We start from the raw sequence: 22,886 nt of genomic DNA on the forward strand, positions 1-22,886 counted from the left end.
GTCGGCATAGCGCGGCGGGGCGGCGGCAGGGCCGCGGGGAGGCGGCGGCGGCGGCCCCCGCCGAGGCCCGGTGCCGAGCCGGTCCTCCCGCCCGCCCGCCGCCGCCGCCGCCTCTCGGCCGATGCGTTGGCGGCGTCCGCCATGGACAAGATCCTGGAGGGGCTGGTGAGCTCGGCGCACCCGCTGCCGCTGAAGCGGGTGATCGTGCAGCGGGTGGTAGAGCTGGCCGAGACGCCGCTGAGCCGGGCGCAGTGCCGCGCCATGTTCGCGCTGGGCACCCGGCTGGTGCTGCAGGGCCCCGACCGCTTCCAGCGGCAGGTGGGCCGGCAGGTGCTGGAGGCCTACGGCCGTTACCACCGCGCCGAGTTCGAGGCGTTCTTCGACCGCGGGCTCGTCCTCGGGCTCCTGCAGCGCGGCTACGGCGAGCTGAGCAACCGCGACCCGGCCATCCTGGACTACATCCAGGCCGGGCTGCGCCTGATCATGAGCTGCCCGTCGGTGCTGGAGCTCTTCGAGCTGCTGCAGGTGGAGGCGCTGCGCCTGGTGTGCGAGCGGCCGGCGCCGCCGCTCTGCGCCCGCCTGTGCCAGCTGCTGGGCGACTTCCCGCAGTGCCTGCCCCGCGGCAGGAAGCTCTCGCTCGCCTTCTGCCAGCAGCTGGTGCGCAGCATCGCCCACTTCCAGAGCCAGGGCAGCCGGGAGGCCGAGCTGCGCCTCTACGTCTCGCAGGTGACGCAGGTGAGCGGGCTGCTGCGCAGCGTCTGGAAGGCCGAGCCCGACACGCTGCTGCCCTCCCTGCAGGAGCTCTTCGCCGTCATCTCGGCCACCGGTGAGCCCCGGGCCCGGGAGGGTGCCCCGTGCACCTAGGGAGCACTGGGATGCGGTGTCTGGCCGCAGGCACTATGCCTAGCCAGAAATAGCTGGGAAGGACCATGCGAAATAGCTGTGCAGGGCCCATGTTAACATCCAGCACACCAAACAGTTGTGAGGCACCGCAGTTTGCAGCGAAACGCACTTCTCAGCCACGGAGGGAGAGGGGGAGGGAGTTGGCAGGTTGTCACTGTCCTGTGCAGATACTGAATGGACAAAGGGTGCTGTAATTCAGCGCTCCTCGTGTACTTAACCCCTTGAAACTTGTCTGGTTCTACCCTGTGTCAATGTAACGTTAGGTTTAGGCTAGACTTGTTTCAAAACTTTACAGCTGCAGTCAAGCTGTTGCGAAAATGAAGTGTAGTTTTCCTACAGGGATTTCTGCTCGTTTCTTACCATCTGGCCTGTTGCACTATTGCAGATACTTCATTTGAACCCTCGGTTGCACTGGCAAGCCTTGTGCAGCACATACCATTACAGATGATTACAGTACTCATCATGAGCCTTACTACAGATCCAAATGTGAAAGATGCAAGCATGACTCAAGCGCTGTGCAGGTACCGTATTTTACTGGGAAGGGGGAACACTCTTGACTTGGCCTTTTTAAAGTTATTTCTCTCTTCAGTTTAAAAAGAAAGGTATGAGGAAACTTTAAAGATGGCATTCAAAGTTACACTACTTGTTATGTTAAACTTGTTTATATTGCTGATACCACGGACGTTACCAGCAAGGTTTCAGTTTAAGGTTACTGCCTTCATTGTTAGTATGTCTTCTTTCTCACACTTTGCTGGGACAGAATGAAGTATAAAAGGAGACTAAGAGGAAGCCAGCTGTGTTGCTTTTAAAAGGTATTTTCTGTTTAGATATCCCACTTGATGGGAGACAGCCTAAACTAGGAAACTTGATGGGTCGTACTGTCAAGCTGAGAAATAAGGCCTTGCTTTCTGAAGATGAGCCTTTCCACTTTTCAGAGGTGTAAATTGTCTTTCTCCTTTCTTCTCTATCTGTAAGGAGAGGAAACAGAAATGAGTAAATCTCATTTCGGTTTAGATATGTATGACTGTTCAGTAGGATTTGTAGGTGACAGCCTATGTTTACGTCTTTACTCAAGTCTCCAGAAGTTTGACTGTTGCCAAAATGGTGGAGGAATGGCAATGACAAAAACAATTGCACAGTGTACTTCCTGTCATTAATACAGACATGAGTGCGCATCAAGTTTAATGGCACTGTGAACGTTGATTCAGATTGCTGTCTTGGCTAGTATCTTCAGAAATGTGAGTTCTATTAAGATAATAAGGTGGCAACTAGAGAAAAATTAAGACCTTGACGTTCTTTACTGTCTCCTAAAGTATATGGAGGAAACTTCTGTTGAGCCCAGACAGAAAAATGAGTGAAGCAGTTGAACAGGAAGTTTTTAGAAATTTGTATTGTCTTTTAATACTGTATAAGTACCCTGTTTTCAAACTACATCCATGTGAATGTAGTGTAATACTTAGATTCCTACAGTATAGTACTTACATGTATCTTTGTGAAATACTGAGGTTGTTTCTGAAAATACTCTTTGTGTTCACTTGAAATTAGGAAGTTGTACATCATTTGAAAGCATAATATTAATGCTGGTGTTTAGAGACTTTAAAAGATTCACTTTGACTGGCCAGACTTCTACAAAGGCACGTGCCCAGTCTAAAATTCGAAGCTGAGAAATTCAGAAGGTTTTGTGCATACTAGTAACTTGCCAGTAATGTACCGGTGATTAATTTTCATGTTTGTGTAGTTTTAATACTTAACTCTATTACCTGCTTCAACACAACGGGATTGTATAATTGTACTTCTAGAATGGCTTCTGTGTATGCCTCTGCTTAGGGAAGTAAGGCAGTGCTGAGCTTTGGGTATAATAGGAGCTGCTATTATCAAGTAAGAGCTGCCTTGTAATGGTAGCTCTGTTTTTCATCTTGCTTTTGAAAGGGCTGTGCAATCTTACTTGCCTTATTCATGGAACAAATGCTTGACATTTAAGAGTCTCGTTCTACAGTCACAGGACTGACTTTTTAGGAACCCCTTGTTACTGTTGTTTTTTAGATACTGTTGTGTCAATGCTGTATCCAGTTTCGTTTTCTACCTCTGGCTACCCTTTGCACTAATTACTTGCTCCCTTCGGCTTTAAAGGGGTGCTCTTATAAAGGAGGTAATGCTGCTGGAATTTCTGGAGCACTGAATGGCTATGTTGTCATCAGGCTTGCATCATCCCAGGAGGTACAGAACTCCAGGCATCTCAAAGCCTGTGTTGAGAGTCACCAGCGCTTTGAGACTGCATATTAGAGACCTGTTTACTTGGTTCCTAAGGGTAACTTTTATGACACTGCATAGCCTGACTAAAATTGAGTACAGATTAGTAAATAATGGGTAATCAGTAGATAAATTCAGTTGGGGTAAGCAGTGTTATATTGTGTGCAGGTGAGTATAAGAAAGCGTGCTGTTTTTTGGCATTGAGGTGTTCATAATTGACTCAGCTGCCTCATTAAATCTTACCTGAAGCATCAGTGCAGAGAAGCAGGAAGTTGTGGAGTGCCCTCTAGGATACATGACTCCTTTGAGGGTTTACTTCGGAGGTTTCAGAGGAAGTTTGTTAGCCACGTTCAGAAGCATAACAAGAACCATGGTTCTTGTTTTCATGGTGCCCCAAATACCTTTAAAAGAAACTGACTTTTATTAGAATGAAAATGCTTCAGGTATGACCAGGCCCTTTGTCCAATTGGTCAAAATGTAAGACATTTTAAGAGATGTAAATTTCTTTTCTTTTTTTTGGGTTGGGAGCGGGGGAGAGATGTCTAGTAACTTGAGTTCTGTTGTTTTTTTTCAAATATGAGAGATTTGCAGTGTTAAGTCTTTGTCTGATAGTGGTGCTAAGAAGATACCTTTGCAAAAAAAAAAAAAATAAATTACTGTTTAAGGATGCAGAGATCAACATTTGATTTTATCCAGAGATACCAAATACTGTTGTGGTTAGGCACACATGAGTAGCAGGCCTGTTCATCATAGGGTGGTATGAGGCAGAAGGATCTCTCAGGGCCTTGAGGATGTTATTTTGGTCAAACAAAACATCTTCTGTGTTTATGCACAGTCACCATGTCCCATATTAGTATCCGCATTTGTGTTAAAATGCAGTAGCAATGGAGGAAGTGCAGCAGAGACCATCTAGTAACCTGAGAGTCTATCATAACCTATCAGATCTCAGATTTTGTTTTTAAGGACAGTCCTAAACATGTCTGCAGGTACACCCGTGTTCTCTTTTGGCTTTTGTTTCTTGTCTTAAGACCATCAACTCTGTTTTTAGAAGCAGAAACAGACTTTAAGATGGGAGTTGAATGTGTATCAATTACATGGACAATAAGCCTTTTCTTCACAAGATTAGTCATACTCAAATGGTAGCTATTGACCTATTAGTAATAGTGGTGAATAGCTTAATAGTTAATTATACTGAATAGAGATGACACAACATGACAAGTCTTGTGACCAGAGTGTTGGGATGAAACACAAGGAGCCCCAGCTTCTGCCCAAAAGCAGTGTCTTTCATTTGTCGTTTGAGAATAAGTGTGGCTGAAACTGCATATATGAGCAGGATGGTAGTCAGAATACATTATAACCACTGTTCTGAAACAGGGCTCTATCAAAACACTCTTTAGTTATCTAAAAAGTTAATTAAGAAAATTAAATATGTTGTCATTAGTCTTTAATTGACCTTGCAGGTCTTTGTGCTCCTGTTGAAAAGTACCAAGCCTACAAATTTACGGGTGGGTGCTGAAGAGCACGATGCTATGGGACTTGCAGATCTGTTTTTAGGTGAAGGTTAATTCTTTGCAGGCCAAAGGAGTTTTGGCCTAGATTGGATTCCTCATTTTATAAAGCATATGAAAAGGCTGCTCATAAAAAGCATTTGAATATAACATCCTGAGGAAATGGGAGCTTTGTGTAAATTCAGAGCAAAGAATATTGTTGGCATGTTTCCTCCACGTGTTTTGTAGTGATATTGAAGAAATACAGGTAGATCTGTACTTGATTCTTAAAGTAAACAAAAAACAACACTACAAGGCAGTCTTTATCATTACTTTACAGAAGCCTTCCAATGTCATGTATATGAGTAGTTCCTAATTGCAAGATACATGAATTTGGGGATGTTTGTATGCTACATGTTTTTCAGATCTAACTTGCAAACTAGATGTATTACCATAAAAAAAAAAATACAGCATGCCTGCAATACATATCTGGGATTGCTCAACATGACTCTTAGCTTGCAATCCTAGGACTGAAACCCTTATTTATTTCAGTTTGGAGCACTTCATTTGCCAGGAAGACCATAGGATGTGTTTGTTTCCTTTTGGATTCATCACCACAACCCATGTGGCGTGTGCAGCAGATGATTTTCAGACTCCTTGTGTCAATAAATTCTCTTAGAAAGCCTTGCATGCAGTTCTTCACCATAAAATTCATCTATTGGGCTTTCAGATAACTGTAATTTGATGTTGGTTCCCATCAGTAGTTTATTTTATGTCTCGGTTTGTTGCAACTTTGTACTTGGAGCAAAAAAGAAAAGCAGCCTGTGCTCCTGTTCTGTGTAGTGCTTATGAGATAGCTCTTATCCAAGAGAAGTTATGCAGCTGTGCCATGTTAGCATTCTTCTGCATTGCAAATCAAAACAGGGAAGATAGGACTGCTTAAAACTGTTAGATTCTCTTTGTTCCTTCTGGCTGATGACAGGAGACAGTAATATGTAAAACCTGTTGGATCTGTAGTGTGTGGCAGGATACATTCATATAGTATCCATGTCTTTTCAGTGTTTTCTTCATTCTGTTAAATAGGCTAGGAGCCTGCTAAATGAACCTATTTGTAGTGATGCTGACTGCTAGACTTCTTATGTGTAATCTGTTCAGCTCTGCTTAGAACTTGAACTCATAAAGAATTTATCTTTGAAGAGCTTTTTCTGTGAAAACGAAGAAATAGACCTGTAACTTGCCTTTTTCATTGAATCATAGAATAGAATTGTAGCTGCCTTTAGATGGAAAGCAGCCTTTGGAGGTCATCTGGTCCAATCCTGTTCACAGTGGGGCCTGCTTCAGAGTTAGACCTTGTTGCTCAGGGCCCTTTTCCAGTTTAAGAGCAGATAATGATAGAATCTGTGTCTTATACTTGCTTCACATAACATGCTTGTCTGCCTTGAGTACCTGTGTGAATTGTCTGCTAATTTAGAAAGATCAGAGGACTTTATTTTTAGCCCTTTGTTTCATATGTTTCATTATATTTCCTAGGTACAGCTGAATTCCTTTCACACTTCGTTGTTTCTTAGCTATATTGAAATTCTTCCTTTTGAAGCAAATGTAGTCCATAGGCTGCTGATAGCTATTATAAGGTTTTTGTAACATCTACAGTGCTTTATGTTACGAGACTTTGCCTTTTTAAACTTAGTAGTCTTTTTTTTTCTGGTTTGTGTGGTAAATGCTGTAGGAGGGCATGTTGCCAATTACGGGCACTTTATCATCTTCAATTGTTTCTGGCATAAATAAAAAATTTATCTTTTTATGTCTGTAAAAACTGAGTTCATTTTTTTTGAATACAAAGAACATGTAATACTTAATTTTATCTTAATCTATTTTAATTATCTATTTTTTTGTATTGGATAGCTGTTAATACAGCAATAAATTTGTAGAAATGAAATAAATTCTTATGACTGCCTAATACCCTTCCATTATTTCTTGTGAGTGTGTCTGTATAGAATGTTTTTGATGAGGTCAGAGTCAAGTGGCATGTTGTTGGTTTTGTTGGTATATTTTACTAAATCAGTTTTCATTATCTTTCAGGATGATTGACTGGTTGTCTTGGCCTCTGGCTCAGCATGTCGAAACTTGGGTGATTGCACTGCTGAAAGGACTAGCTGCAGTCCAGAAATTCACTATCCTTATCGATGTCACTCTGCTGAAGATTGAGTTGGTATGTTGGAAAAGAACAAAACTGAAGGAGAGCAAAAGGAGTTTGTAACACAAGCAACAACAGACAGTTGCATAGCTGTTATAACATATCCTCTTTTATTGTCCTGCATAGATCATGTGAACTCGTAGCTTACAGTTACATGTAACTTTGTTTCAAATGGTTGAGGGTTTGGAAGTCTGTTTACATTTTTACTAGAATTTCACTTTATAGATTTACTGAAAATAAATGTTTTGTTGCTTTTTAGGTATTTAATCGACTTTGGTTTCCTCTGGTGAGGCCTGGTGCCCTTGCTGTCCTTTCCCACATGTTACTTAGTTTCCAACATTCTCCAGAAGCTTTTCATTTGGTAAGTTACAGATCAAATGATTTTCAGTTGTTTTGAAATGTAATTCATATGGGCTTTTTAAATTGGGCACAAAGAGAAACAGAATTCAAGTGCTCGGATTACATCTTTGTTTCAAGGTTCCAGAATCAGATTTCTGTGCGTAACAGGCTACTAGGCTTTCTAGCTGCCAGGTTCAGCAACTCAATCTGTAACTGGAAACGATGCTTTGTTCTTCCTGGTATGTACAGGTTTCTGGCAGTAGCATCTGGGGACCACATTCTGTCTTTGACTATGTACTTCTAGAATGACATTTTATATGTTATGAAGTCTACAGGTCAAGTTGGGCTGTGGGTTGGTCTTTCAGGTACAACTGTTTAGAGAAAACAGACAACCAGTTATATTGCCTGCTATATATGGTCTAGTTGCCCTGGATAGATGTGCAAGAGCAAGTAGTTCAGTTTAAGGAACTTACGTGGTTGTGACATACATGTGTGCAAACTGAAAGGCGCTATTTTTAATGCACTTGCCAAAATACAACTCACCAGTTAAAGCAATAGGTATTAGGTTATGACAATTACTGATTAGATTCATAGCAAGATGTATAACACCTTCCCTCACATCAAGTTCAGTGCCTAGCTGGAAGTTGCTTTTAAGTGAAATATAGGTCTTTCAGACTTCACTATAATAATATCATGGTATGCAGTTCCTTTAAGCTGTCCCCAGGGCTCTTAGGTTTGAAGTCATCTCAAATGCTCTGCTTTTGTTAGTGTCAGAGTAATTGTCTTAATGCCTGTTAAACTTTTGTTATTAAAAAAAAAAATCTACTCGTTCTCCTGCCCTACTCTGGATGTATGATAGAAAACTGAGTGACAGATTAAATAGACAAGTTGCTTTGAACGTGCTCAAAAACAAATATTTCATGTAGTTGCTATCCTGCTTTTCTTTGCTCTTGAGAGACAAAACATCCATATGAAAAATCTAAAATACAAGATACACAGTTAAAGCAAAATACCTATTTTTAGAATTACAGGGAAACTAGTACTTTGTAATATATGCAGCATTGCCTAAGCATGTCTTCAGCACTTGACCATTGCCATTTTCTCTGATTTTGAAACAACCTTTTTCGCTTGCAATTGTGATACACTACTGTCATTCAGTATCCTATCGTATTCTCCTGCATTTAAACTACTTGTTCACTATTTTAAAATTATCTGGAAGTGAAGTGGTTTAATAAACATTTCAGAAGGGCTGCTGAACATATTTTGCAGTGTATCAGAGTTAACGTTGCTCTTTGCTTTTTTTGAGCATCATTACCTGAATGACTTGCTTTTGAAGTCCTTGAAGAATGTTCTCTTGTACTTAAAATATGGAATTCAACCACAGTTTTTACTGTTGTATGACGCTTTAGTTCAACTTCAGCCAAAAGTGATGCTTCTGTATATATTCCAGGTGTAACTTTGACTTATGCAGTGTACCAGAAGCAAGATTTTGATTCTCAATTAGACCTTTGGACTTGTACATTCTGTTCTTCCCACATGGCTTGTCTGTACAAAATTATCACATCTTGGGTTTTATTTATGCAAATCTCATTCTTGGAAGTTGACACTTAGTCATTGCTGTGTACGTGCGTTTGTAAAATGTGAACCTTTTAATTGCAGCTTTCACTGGTGACTGTGTGGTTCATACAACAATTTATCTTGGTATTTTTGTTTTCAAAGAGTAGATATCTTGCTTGTAGGAAGAGTGGAGTTTGTTTCTGAGATAGAAAAATATTTATACGTACAAAACAACTGATATTTGAGAACGTGGCAAATGTGTATTTTGCACCTGGCTCCTCTCAGTTTGGTGTTTTCAAGTATACTGGTTCATGTAACTTATGTACTTGCCTAAAATGGCCTTCTTACTTTTGTATACTCTGTCTTTAATGCAGAACAGTTTTAGCATGATGTGAAATGATTGCATCCGTTTTTTGTGGATTGCATCCACAGTTATTCCATTTGATCACTTAGAAACAATAAAGTGTCGAAAATATTTCAGTTAAATCCCAGATTAAGTTTGGATAAGCCCTTATTTCTAGGGCCCACACTGAAGTAACTTTTGACTTCTTATGTTTTAAGACTAACGAATAAGACTTCTCACATTAAAAATACAGACAGAACTGTGTTGAAGGGGAAAGAGTTAGACTAAATGTTGTTTTTATAATGAATTTAAAGCAGTAATGGATTTGAACTAATTCCCAAATAGGTTACTGTTCCTATGCTAATTTTTTTGCTTGTGATAAATTATCTTGGTTTGAGCTAAGCTCTATCACTAGGTGGAGCTGCAAACCAGTTTCCATCTTTTTAAATAAAATCAGATCAATGCCTTACCGGCTTCAGATACTAAGAATAGATTCCGTTAAAGAAAAATTGAGACGTTTTGTTTTAAAAACCCTATGTATGAAATTAGCACAGGATACTGAGCTGTTAGTGGTGGCACAAAAGCAAAATGTTTTCTCTATTATCACTAATTAAATGAGTACTTTGACCATATGACTGCTTAAAAACTTGACATGCATCTTCCGAGTTCATGAAGTTCTAAAACTTGGTGTATGAGGGCAAGACAGCACTAAACGATTAATTGTGCTGTTTGAAAACTGTCATGGGTGAAGAATAATTTGTGTGTTTTTCTGGTCACTGTTTCTCAATCGCTTCTTACCTTAAGAACAAAACGTTCCCTGCTATTTAGGGTGTGGAAATAGTGAAGTTGTCTGTAGAACAAAATTTGAAAATTGAATTGCTGTTTAATTCTTTCTTTTCCCTCCTTTAGGTTGTGCCACACGTGGTCAGCTTGGTTCACTCCTTCAAAAGTGATGGTTTACCTTCCAGTACAGCATTTTTGATGCAGTTGACTGAGTTGATACACTGTATGATGTATCATTATTCAGGTTTTCCAGAGCTCTATGAACCCATTCTGGAAGCTATTAAGGTATATTAGGAATGCAAAGATGGCGGGATGTTTCTGTTTTGTTTTCCCAAACATGAAAGCTATAATCTTACAGATCTAGACTGTTTAGAACATCCACTAGGAAATATGAGTTAACCACATAATCTGTTGTTGATTCTAACTATTTGAAATAAATAAAGTTCTGATTGCCCATGAGATGATTATAACAGCCTTTACGAAGAGTCTGTAATTAGAGCCTTTATTAAAAACGCAATCTAATTCCTTCAACATCGTGTACCTAACAGTGTCTTTGCAAAGTCTATTCTACACATTGTGTTTCAATTCAAACTAGAAACTGTAACTATCCAAATATAAGTTCACGCTGAGGAGTACTTAAAATGCTATAATTCACTGACTTTCTCCAAAACACCATGTAAACACTAGATCTTAATAGTGCAGTCAGTATTGCATGCCTCTGTGGGTAAAGGATACTGGCCTACACCGTTTCGAAGCCAAGTTCTGCTTTTTTGAGACAATATTTAATTCACATAATAGGTATTTTTCATTACTGATGAGAAACTTATAAAGCAGGGGGTTACTGCCTGATTTTATAACAGTGGTATTTCACTGAAATGTTTTGAAGCCTAAAAACCCCCCTATCAACTTCACTTCAAGTATTTTGGAGTTTTTATTCTTATGTTTTTTCGAATTACACAGCAGGAATGTATCTCCAGAAAAGGTTATGGATGCTTTGAGGTTCTATTAATGCATGGAATTTGCAAAGTAGTTTTGAGGGGTAGGAAAGATTATGTGTGTATGCAGATCCAAGATGTTTACCAGCCCCTTACTCGTGTCACTTGCTAGTTGACCAAAAAAAGCCCTGAAGAAAAGGATTCAAGGATGTTGTTGTTTGTTATAGGACACTTTATTAGCTTTTGACTTGCCAGGCATTTGTGCTGTCAGTATCTTCAAAGGCAATAGCAGCATGTATATGTGAGGCTAGCAGGGGTGGCAAAAGCCTGAAGGAGAAGTCAGGAGTAAGGGAAGGTACTGCCATCCAGAAGTATCTTATATCTATTATAAAAGCAAATATACAAGTCTATTAAAACGGTCTGTTTCTTTTGTAGGATATGCCCAAACCCAGTGAAGAGAAGATTAAGTTGATTCTCAGTCAGAGCGCTTGGACTTCTCAATCCAGTTCTTTGCCGTCTTGTTTATCTAGACTTTCTGGAAAATCTGAAACTGGGAAGACAGGTCTAATTAATCTGGGAAATACTTGCTACATGAACAGTGTTATTCAGGCACTTTTTATGGCTACAGAGTAAGCCCTTTTTTACCGGCTCTTTTCATTGCAAGTTGACTGTGGCAGTTTTCTTGCCTTTCATTGAATATAAACATGTCCTGAGTTAGTCAGCTGCCCAGGGCTGGGCGTCTTTCTTTGCTGGTTGCTTTTCTAAAATCCATCTCTGTGGAACAGCAATTTCAGCTGTTAAAAATCCTGATGTTTTCTGTTCATTGTCAAAAATGCTTTTGTTAATTCATTGCATATACATTTTAACACTGACGCAATGTGTCTTTTCACTGTCTGAAGTGGGACTTCAATGTCTGTCTTCCAGGTCCTGGACAAATCACCTGTTCTTTGCTCTCGTTAATATTTTAAAAATTGTATGGTGATGCTTTTGTGGCAATCTGGAAGCTGTTGAGAGGGGGGGAGAGGAGGGTGTTGGGGTGTCCTATCTTACACACTTAAATATTTGGAGAAATCACGTTGTACAATGAGCTCCTGCTGTACAGTAGTTACACACTTCTGCACTAGAGCAGAATCCATGGATTAAAGGGAAAGTGCTCAAGTGTTCTATGTCTTGCTGTCTTTCAAACTGAAGTAATCTGAGATGGAATGATGCCTGCATTGCTGTTAGAAAGCTACGAGAGAAATTAACATCTATTTCTTATTTCAGTTTCAGAAGACACGTTTTATCTCTGAATCTAAATGGGTGTAATTCACTAATGAGAAAATTGCAGCATCTTTTTGCATTCTTGGCCCATACCCAGGTATGACAGCTTTCGATCTTTTTTTAAGCTTAGATTTGTATACCAAAATTTAGGAAGTGGCATCACGCCATGGGAGTACACTACAGTCCATTAAATATAAAATGCGGTGCATTTGTAGGGGAATGAGTCTGCCTCCAAATGTTTAGATGACATTAATGGAATTAGAGTAATCTATTTCGTAAGTGGAACACTCACTTATGAACAACCAAATGACAAAATCATTTCTGTTTTTATGGATGTGTAGTAATGTGTTTCCTTTCAGAAGGCAAAACAGGAAAAAAAAACACTAAGACCTGAATTGATACACCAGTTGATTTTATGCAACTTTATGGGATGAAGTTCTGTAGTGATTTCTACATTAAATTTTAATGTTGTTCAACTTCTGATCTGACCTTTATTAAATGAAACACTGAAGTATTTTCCTAGTAATAGGAAGACAAAAGACACTGATTAATACCAACCAACTCTTTGCAAACGTCATGAGGATGGATCAACTTAAAAATAAATTGATACTAATGAAATATTGGTGTGCTTCTGAAGTATGTCTTTTTCAAGCTTGCCAGCAAGAACAATAACTTGCTCTTAAACTTAATGCCTGGCTTATGCTCCCTACACTTAGAATGTTTGCAGGAACCACTACTTTTTTCTGTTCTAGCAGTGATTGCTACAAAATTAAGGGTTAATATTTGTTTTTCTCCTCCTGTGATTAAATTGTTTAGATGTGTGAATGTACCATGTTTCACACAACTCTTTCAGTGTAAAGTGGTTCAGAGTCCAGCTGTTTGTATCGAAATGATATAACAAAATGTTTCAGTTCTAATTTATCTTTGTCTGTCTATTTCATACACTAACAGAGGGAGGCATATGCTCCTAGAATTTTCTTTGAGGCTTCCAGGCCACCGTGGTTCACTCCTCGATCCCAGCAGGATTGCTCAGAATATCTCCGGTTCCTTCTAGACAGGTACAGTTATCATGCCATTAATGAGTAGAAATCTGCAGCCCTCTCACATAATGCTGAGCTTCTTATTAGGAGCAGTCATCTAATAGTGCAATTGCATGAGTGAAAATCAGGTATTTTGGGTTTGTCCCCTGACTGTGTGTGTCATAAATAATGTCTGAAAAACTTTTTTTCTTGAGTTTGATCCACAGTAAAGTCCAAATACAGTCTTTACTCTGCATCATCTTAAGCAGGTTGTGTTGGTGGTGATGTTCCTTTTTTTTTTTTTTTTTTTTTAAACATGAGCTTAACTTGAGTGTGACTTAGGTTAGCTGTGGTCCCATTGTAAAATTCATGTGGTCGCTGAAAGCTGTTGAGTCACAGATCTGGAATTTCATCTTAGTGTAGGCAGTTATATTTCATATAGGTTAGATAAGTAATGAAGAGATGTACATGCCTTTATAACTAGTTGTTTATAAACAAGTGAATTAATTGTGACACAGATAAAACCCACAATTTATTTGTAAGCTTACTTAATTTCAGCATGCTAAGTATTTTTACTGAGTTTTGGCTTAAGCAATATGCTTAGACACATGCTACTTTTGGAGAATTTTATTTCAGCTGTCAAAGTGTCCTTTTTTCCCTGTGTTAGGTTACTTTCACAACAGTTTCTGACTTTCTTGGGTGCGAGATATTGACCTTCTTTTTTCCTTGGAAGTTGTCTGGCACAATATAAAGTAGCTACTTCTTTCTTTTGCAAAACCTGGTATGAACAAGTCCAATGGAGACTTGATATAGGATGGTAAACTAGTAAGCAACATTTTTAATAAATGCATACTAGTTCTCACAGTGCACTCATTGTGTTCAGTTACATATAAAATTTGCATAAAAATCTTTTTGCTTTTGCTTTATAGTTCACGTAATAGTCTACTGGATAGTACTGAACTGTGTGATTTGGCTCACTTATATGAATGTTAGCAGTTTTTTAATCTACGAGGTTTCTATTCACTTGACCATTGATTTTTTTTAGCATAATTTGAAAAGAAGTCTCAGATGTTGCAGCTGTGTTTCTTTGAAAAACAGTACCACTACTTGTACTTCTTTCTTTGCCTTCAGGCTGCATGAAGAAGAGAAAACTCTGAAAGCATTGTCTTCAGTGAAGGCTCCTGAAAGTAGGAAGAATGACGAGTCCCAGACACAAGAAACTGTCCATAAAGCACAGGTATTTGCTGAAGCACCTTGTTTGGGAAGTGAAGAAAGAACTCTCATAGAGAAAATGTTTGGAGGAAAACTGAAGACTACTATATGCTGTTTGAACTGCAAAAGCACATCTCAAAAGGAAGAAGCTTTCACAGATCTCTCCCTGGCTTTCTGTCCTCCAGCATCCTTGGAGAATGTTGGTTCAAAATGTGTGGACTGTTCTGAAATGAAAGATGACTGTGGGGTGGAAACGAGTACTTCAGCAACTATTCCTGCTGGAGAAACGCCTCTCAATAGCGTGGAAATAAATGGTGGATGCGATGCAGTTACAAATGAAGGAACCACAAAAGATTTATCTGCTGAGCCAAACTCTGAGACCAATTCTGAACTCAACAAAGGTCAAGAAAACAGGGACATGTCTCAGAGGCTAGTAGGGAAAAATACCCCATCAGTTACAGACTTACTGAATTATTTTCTGGCACCTGAGATCCTCAGTGGAGACAATAAATATTATTGTGAAAAGTGTGCCTCTCTACAGAATGCTGAGAAAACTATGCAAATCATTGAGGAACCTGAATACCTCATTCTCACACTTCTGAGATTTTCTTATGATCCAAAGTGTCATATAAGACGTAAGATCTTGGACAATGTTTCTCTGCCACTTGTTCTGGAACTGCCAGTCAAAACAGCAACATCGCCTCTGCCTGTAGTTTCAGGAGGTTGGTCTGTTGATGTTGAGGTTTCTGATACTGGAGAAAATCTTGCTAAAAAACTTAAGCCCTCTGGTGCTGATGAAGTGTCCTGTCCACAGCTGGTGCCCTACACGCTAAGCTCTGTGGTGGTGCACTCTGGCGTATCCTCTGAAAGTGGACATTACTATTCGTATGCTAGAAATGTTACTGGTTCAGGGCCTTCAGGACTGCGTCATCAGTCTAAAGCTCTCTCTTTAGTTTGCCCTCAAAATAAGTTGTTGGCAGAGGAGAGTCCTTGTACTGTTATAGAAAATGAGCTGGACGCTGAGATGTCAAAAGAATGGTTTCTGTTCAATGACAGCAGAGTGACATTTACCTCATTTCAGTCAGTCCAGAAAATTACCAGTAGATTCCCAAAGGACACTGCTTATGTTCTCTTTTACAAAAAACAGAATAACACCTGTGGCTTCAACACCAATTCAGCAAATGGACTCTGGGTAAATGGAGACCCTCCCTTGCAAAAAGACCTCATGGATGCAATTACGAAAGATAACAAACTATACTTGCAGGTAAGTTTCAAGTAATATGCCAAGATTGGTCTCCTTAATACAAGAAGAGTTGAAATAAAAAGAAAAAAGGTAGCTCTAGAGTATTCTCATACATGAACTTGGTAAATCACAAATCCGTCTTCGATCTTGACCTGTACTATGAAATCTATCTAGGAACTTGATCAGCTATCGCTATTAGGAATGAAGCACAAGGGAAAATAGTTTGAACTGGTCCTTTAACCATTTGTAACAATATGCAGGAAGAGCTTGTCAAACAGTACTAAGTTGCGTTGCCTTTCATAAATTGGAAGAATGGCTGAAGTATATTAACTTCCCTGTTCTTAAGTGTGTTGTCATTTCAAGTGACATCTGTACAACTGATTGCCAAATGCTGTAACAATTAAATTGAAGAGCAAGTGCTAGTGACTAGGTTCTGCTTTCCTTTTGCTTTTTTTTCCTCTGGGAACTTTTCCTTTTTGTTGTAGCTGTATTTTATATTGCTGTTATTTAAAAATGCTGTGCTCCACATGAAAATGTGGTTTGTTTTGAGCACCACTGCTATGTTTAGGCTGTCTAGTATTAATTGTTTTATTGTGTGTTCCTTGGGTTAAGCTATTCCTGCGTGTTACAGGCCTACTAAAATTAGAAGAATTAATTTCAAATTGGGAAATAACAGATGAATCTTGCTGTGAGAATATTTTTATAATAGTCACAGGTATGTGATAAACTTTAAGCTGGAAGCTTCACTAGCAATTCTGCTATTTTCTGACTGTTTAAAACATTTGTGTGCTAAACACCATTGATTATATGCTGTCTCCCTTCTTGCTTATACAGGGTGACATAAGGCTTAGCTTCTTCAGCAGCAGTTCCAAATAATATTTTTGGTCAGAATTGCTTTCATTTCTTTCCACTTATGTATGATTGTATTCAACAGCTAACTTCAAACTCAAAACTTACATGGGGTTCTCTAAGTCAATATTTTAAAGACCATTTTGAGTTAACTTATAGAACATAGTAAAAAGTTACATTGGTCTCTTTGAATACTGCTGTACGCTTGGAAGTGGAGGAAAATCGGTGTGACTTTGTAAGACTTAGTCACTTGACAGACACACAAATGTTGTTTTGAATACTCTTTCAGACTAAAGCTTTCTGCATAGAGAATGTCACTTAAATTACGTAAAGCATTGTTATTTTCTCACCTAAGTTGGCTTTCACTTCTAAGCTATTAGTGTCCTGAAAACCTTTCCCTTATAACTCACATGTCCTTAAAATGAAAAAAGGTTGATATTTTTCACATATATGCTGTTTATTGTTACTTCTTAGTTTTCTACACACATTGAAATGCTGAATTCTTACGTATTAGCTTCTTAGGTCTTGAGATCCTGTTCTTTTCTCAGTTTAAATGAGACTGTTTAAAAATCCTTAGTTCTTTACTTTCTCAAATTAGGTCTAGTGTTGTGATCCTCCAAATTAGGTTATTGTACTTTTGAGAAGTGTAATTTCAGTGTTTGGAGTTCAAAACAAGTATTATGTGAAGAATAGACTTCGCTATTGAGGAAGCCTTCACTTTTTTTTGAAATGAGGTGATTTAAAAAAAAAAATCCTCTACGGTAGTGCTTTAGTTTTATTATTGCATACCAGCTGACCACAAGATAAACTAAAGTATTTTCATTTCAAATATCATAACCTGCAGTATGAGTAGCTCCCACTCCAATTAAAACAATTTAAAAATTGCTTTCTAAGAACAAGTGGAAGGCTTTGGGGGGGAGGAGGGGAATGATTTGTGTTGTTCTCAGTCCACAGAACTATGGTGACTATTGAGTTTTGCTTAGCTGATTTGGGTCTTTTTCAGTTAAGAAATGGTCTAAAAACATGAAGCATTTGCTTTGTATGGAAACAAGGATATTTCTTGTGGTAATTGTAGTGGTGTTTGCTATACTAGAACAGCCAATACGGGCTGATATTAAGTCAGCATATGCCTTGAAGAAAGATGGGCTCATTTAGCACAAACTATTAAACACGAATCAAGCACGAAAGATCTTAAATTGGTAGACATTTAGACACAGTAGGCATCCGTTGTTTTAGCACTGGATGTAATGATAGGGTATAGTCCTTAATACTGTCAAGAAGCTTTAATTGGTGATTTGATCACTGCTCTGTATTTTTCATGTGTATGCACGCATAGAGATGCCTTCTGTCTGTAATAAGAAACAGTTTTATATACTCTAGCAAAGAATTTAGATCATGAGTTCAGTTTATCCTATTCTCAGTGCGTTCTGGCTGCTTCTGCATGTTTTCTTAAGCAAGAAGTGAAAACTCTGCTTGTCACATATTTGTGTTCTGCACCCAGTGCAATGCAGTGATGGGGGACTCCAGAGCTGGGAGTCATCCCTTGCACGTGAGTCGTATGCAAGATATGGTGGTGTTGCTGTTAGTGAGTGTCACCACTGGTAGTAGTGAAAACAGGATTCATCTCTTCTGCAAGGAAGCCTCGTAATAGATTGCTGTGATCTGTTTTGTGAAAGGTGCATAATACAAAATAAGCATGAAATAACAACCTAGTAACTGCAGAAAAGGAAATGACACTGTAGCTGAATCTGACAAAAAAAAAAAAAAAAAAAAAAACACTTAAATTTAAGACGTTTTGAAATTTGTAGCCAAAAATAAAAGCTGTATTTACTGTCAGGTAATCTGCAGACCTATTTCTGATGCTTATGATGTTCTTTAATCCAGTTTGCCAAGTAAAACTCAACTACCTTGTTTTAAGAAGTGTGAAGAGTTCTCTGGAGGGACAGAAGTGGAGGAGGGAGTAAGGAGAACTCCTTTTTTGGTTTGGTTCCTTGCTGCATTAAAGCAAACATGTTACAAACAACTAAGCAAAAAAGAAAAAACAGCGAAGGTGCAGTGTAGCAGTTTTCCCACTGTTAGGCTTTGAGGAGACATTCTGTCCTAAGTTAAACAGCATTTTTCAGCTAACCAGGGAACTAACACAAGTCCTGCTACTTAGATCAAAATTCCTGTTGGTTTCTGGTACAAAAAGTAAGTTTTGTATTCCCTAGGTATTAAGTAGTTTTTCTGTGTTATAGTTAACAGATGCATAAGAATCCACATACTGTTGGAGACTGTCCTTGAAAGACAGTGTTACACAGTGGTCAGCATATCTGTTCTGACAGCTTTTTAAGTCTTTTACATGGTTTTGGAAATCAGTATGCTTTTCAGTAGTGCAAAATAGTTTCATATTTAGGCAATGTTTTCATAAGAGGACAGTCAACTGTCCCACAGTTTAAATCTATACATGTTATTTTTAGCACTTACGAATTTCTGTGGACAAATCTATTCAGCACCTTCATGGTCATGTAACAGTCTTTTAGGTTTTTGGCTCCATTCCTTGCTTTCACCAGGAGGTGGTGGAGAAGAAAAGGAACAATTGACGGTGATCATTGTGGGTCTGAAAATCCTGTGAAAATTCCTTGTTGTTGCCTGGAGATGGTGGTGTGCAGTGACCAGCTGTCACATGAAGGCTGCCAGTGTGATCCTTAGCACCTAAATGCTCTCTTCTTGTTTCTGAAATAAATAGAGCTTTTACTTTTCATCTTTATTGTTGGTGTTCAAGAACCCAACCCTGGCTTCCCTCCCTGGGCTTTTGAGGCTTTTGACCAATTTGAGAAAGGGATACTTAAGCACAAGCTATTGCAAGGTTTGTGAAACAAGAGAGAAAATGTATGGTATCTCTGAGGGAAGAGCCTGTGCTCCTTCATGGCTCCTGAGATGTCTAATAAGAGGATGTACACGCCTGTAAAACAAGCTGGCAGGAAGCTATGCTTTGTTACCTTTTCTCTAATGCATGTACTTCTTCATTGGGTGTTCCTGCAGCTTATTCTCATTTGTTTTCTGGAATATTTGAGAGTTGTGAAGACCTACTCATGTTAACACAGGGTTAGCATCACAGTAACTGTTGCAAGTTAAAAGTCTACACTGAATGGAAATGAAACACTTGTTGGTCTTGTTGCATTTTATCTGAGTATGTTGCTCATTCATGCCATTGATAAAGCGGAATGAAATTGTGGGCTTAAAATAAATAACATTGGTGTAAAGGTTTTGCATTTCAGTTTGGCAACAGAGACCAAGGGCATCTTAAATTCTGGGATGAAAGTTCATCGGAAGTGTGTATGAATTGGATGTTTTGTTAGCTTTTGATCAGCAGTCTAACCTTTTTAGAAGCATCCCATGTAACTTCACAATGTTTTGAGCTTAAATTTAAATGGATTTAATTATGATTCACATACACTTAATCATGTTCAGCAAAATTGTGCCTCTGGGAATGGCTGTGGATGTTGCCTTAAACTTGGATTTCAACAAGGTAACTGTTCAGCCTTTAGAGTTACGAAGCTAGCGAATGTTGCCTTTAAAGCTGTTTTTACTAATTTACTAGAAATTAATTGTCCTAGGATTTTTTTTATGGTTTGTTTTCTTTCATTTCAGGAGCAAGAGCTTAGTGCTCGAACACAAGCACTTCAAGCTGCCTCAGCCTCATGCTCTTTCCGCCCCAATGGATTTGATGACAACGATCCCCCGGGAAGCTGTGGACCAGCAGGTGGAGGAGGAGGGGGTGGGTTCAGTACTGTTGGTAGATTAGTCTTTTGACTACGAAGATGACCTGGAATACACTGGTTCCAAAGCAGCCTGGTAATGCTGAGGACAATTAGAACTTTGGAACATTGTCATATATTGTACCAAGTTTTGAGACTTGATTGTTGTTCAAAGGCAAATGTTGGGGTTTTTTTGCTTGTGTTTTATTTGAAATAAATAAGCGCATAATGGAAAAAAACTACCTCTTAAAAATTCAGTTGCTTTTATGGTAAGAGACACTTGCCGAAAAGACAAAGTGGAGATTTTTAAGTAGTTTTTAATGACACTGCATTAAACTCAACAAGTGCATGTACATAATTTTCTATTATCCTTATCCACTGAACGAGGAAAGTTCATTTTGACTCTGATGGCGTTGCTTTATGTGGAAATGACTTTGGATGGTTATACTGCATACATAGTTTCCCACCCCACCTTATTAACAAATCTGATACCTTTATGATTTCTAAATATGATGCAATCTTAATGAAGGCAATAACTTAAGATGTGACATGCTACAGTACTTTAAAAAAAAATATTAAATATATTTGCAGCATAAATGTAAAGAAGAAAAACATATAAATATTTGCTAAGATGTTTTCCAAAAGTGCATGTTCTGTAGGAACGATGTTTTTAAATAGATGTTAACTTTGTAGTGTTTCTAATTTTTTTGAGAATTTCAAAATTATTTCAGGGAATATATCTGCTGTGTATTTGAAAGGACGAGATTCTGTATGTGCCTTGCAGAACTGTAACTTGAAAACAACTTTCTGAGGCTGCAGAAAAGGGACAATATGTTAGTCAAGTTTTTCCAGTATTAGAAATCAAGCTGGGTTTAGAAATCCATTAGGCTTCCAGAAATTAAAAAAAAATAATAATAATCTGGTAGTTAGAAATGCAGTAAGTTTTTTCCATTATTTTTGATTTGAAAGGCTAAACCTAGTAATTTAATTGGTTAAGCTGGTCATAATTATTGAGCTATACTTCTGAAAATGCAGGAAGGCTACCTGTATTGATCCTTGCTGAGGATCTGTGCTTCTAAGAGTCCTTTCGAGTTTGGCCTTCTGATTTTGCTTACAGAGCAATTTCTGGTGAGTTCAGGTTTTAAGTGTCTGCAGAAGACCAAAATGGCATTGTCTATGGAGCAATGTTTGCTGGCTTGTTCTGTTAGTCTTGGCAGAAACAGAAGCTTTGTTTTTAATGTGCAATGAGGATAACGGAAGTAAAGGAATTACACTGAATCTGGTGATTAATTCTTAACTTGAATAATCTTATAGTGAAGTGTAAATTTATTTAAAGTATTTTTACAAGATTCTGCACTGTTTTGCTGTGTTTTTATATTAAGTGACAAAGCGTATCCTTAAAGAGCATGCAAACCTGGCAGGTGTTAGCTTAACTGTATAATTTTTTTTCAGAAAATGCCTTTAAAAAGCATTAAATGAGTTTTTAAAAAAAATGTTCATATAATAACAAATACTTGGATTTTAGTCCATAGTAAGGTATCTTAGCTTGCAAACTATTTTTATATTATCACTATAACTGTGCTACTTGCTCTGCTATAGGTTCCTGTTACTGCTCAAGAAGAAGGTTAGAGCAGGTCACCTTAATTTTTTTTAGTAGCCTTCAAGTTCTGTTTTGACTTCAGTACCTCACCTTTGACCTGTGCTTTCATTGCTGCCTCAGTTGTGGGTTTCTGAATCAGGGGATTCAGCTGTGGAAATGGGGGATGATATGAGACCATTGTGAGGAATGTTCTCATTCAGTTTGGGTGAGGTTGTCTTGAAAGCGCGCTCCATCTTACAGTTCTGTAGCTTTCAGTCCAAGGAGATTTTTCATTTCCTTCTGGGTTTCTTTGCCAGGTGGCTCTGGCTTTAAAATGTTCTTATGACAGGCAAATTACGTTTTTCTCTTCCAAATTATGGAAAGGACACTATAAAAAGCTGTCTATTTGTGTTACAATGGGAGTGTTTTGTCTCTGCTGTTGATTTTAAGACACTAGAAGTTAAAAGCAGGAGCAAGTGCTTTTACTCTATATGAAGTCAGAGTTTTTTGTAAAGGTCAATCTCGTTTTTATGTTCTAGAAGTAAAAATGCTCATTATGTATCCCACCTTAAAAAAAAAAAAATGTCTGGTATGACTTTGTATACCTATTGTACTATATCTATTTCATGAGATCTTACAAGGCTTTCTATGCTCTTGTTAGGCTATTCTATCTTAGATGTTAAATATGGAAACTTTGTTGGAGGAATGCCATAGGGCTGGATCTCCTTAAGTGTAAAATGATGGTATGTCTGAAACTGAAAATATCCTTTATTTTTTACTTGACTTGTGTTGATGCAGTTACTTTGGGTTTTACAAATGTAATTTTAACTCGAAATACCTATTTGCAAGTCTGGCTGTTGACCTGACAACCCTCATAGGCAGATGGATACCTTAATATGAAAGGTTTCAATAAAGCTAGTGAAAGTGGAGTATTTCTCACTTTGAACTGTACAGATTTTCATTGTTTACAGTAATGGCACTGCATGTTCTGGACATTGTTCTTTCATTCTGTGTACATATGGTACTTCAGTTTGTCTGTGACTGAATGCTGGATGGTTTGTTTATTGACCTTTTTGGCTCCATTCTTAATTTGCTTTCCATCTGAGTTGATTAAGTAGAAAGATACAAAATACATAATGCTATGTCGGAAGCTTACTTCTTGTTGTTTCCTTTCTTGAAGGATACACTAT

The 22,886-nt window shown here is 38.5% G+C and overlaps 1 protein-coding gene across 1 annotated transcript; it reads left to right on the top strand.

Moving 5' to 3' along the window:
- USP38 (ubiquitin specific peptidase 38) lies at positions 1-22,851 on the top strand. Its single transcript, XM_068680829.1, has 10 exons — positions 1-826; positions 1,289-1,424; positions 6,720-6,849; positions 7,094-7,195; positions 9,983-10,141; positions 11,227-11,420; positions 12,058-12,151; positions 13,006-13,112; positions 14,205-15,549; positions 20,011-22,851. Exons 1-10 carry the CDS (start codon positions 142-144, stop codon positions 20,170-20,172), a joined length of 3,114 nt encoding a protein of 1,037 aa, XP_068536930.1. The 5' UTR covers positions 1-141; the 3' UTR covers positions 20,173-22,851.
- Positions 22,852-22,886: the final 35 nt, after the last annotated feature.

Source organism: Anas acuta, chromosome 4 (genome assembly GCF_963932015.1).
Source record: "Anas acuta chromosome 4, bAnaAcu1.1, whole genome shotgun sequence".
Taxonomy (NCBI): Eukaryota; Metazoa; Chordata; class Aves; order Anseriformes; family Anatidae; genus Anas; species Anas acuta.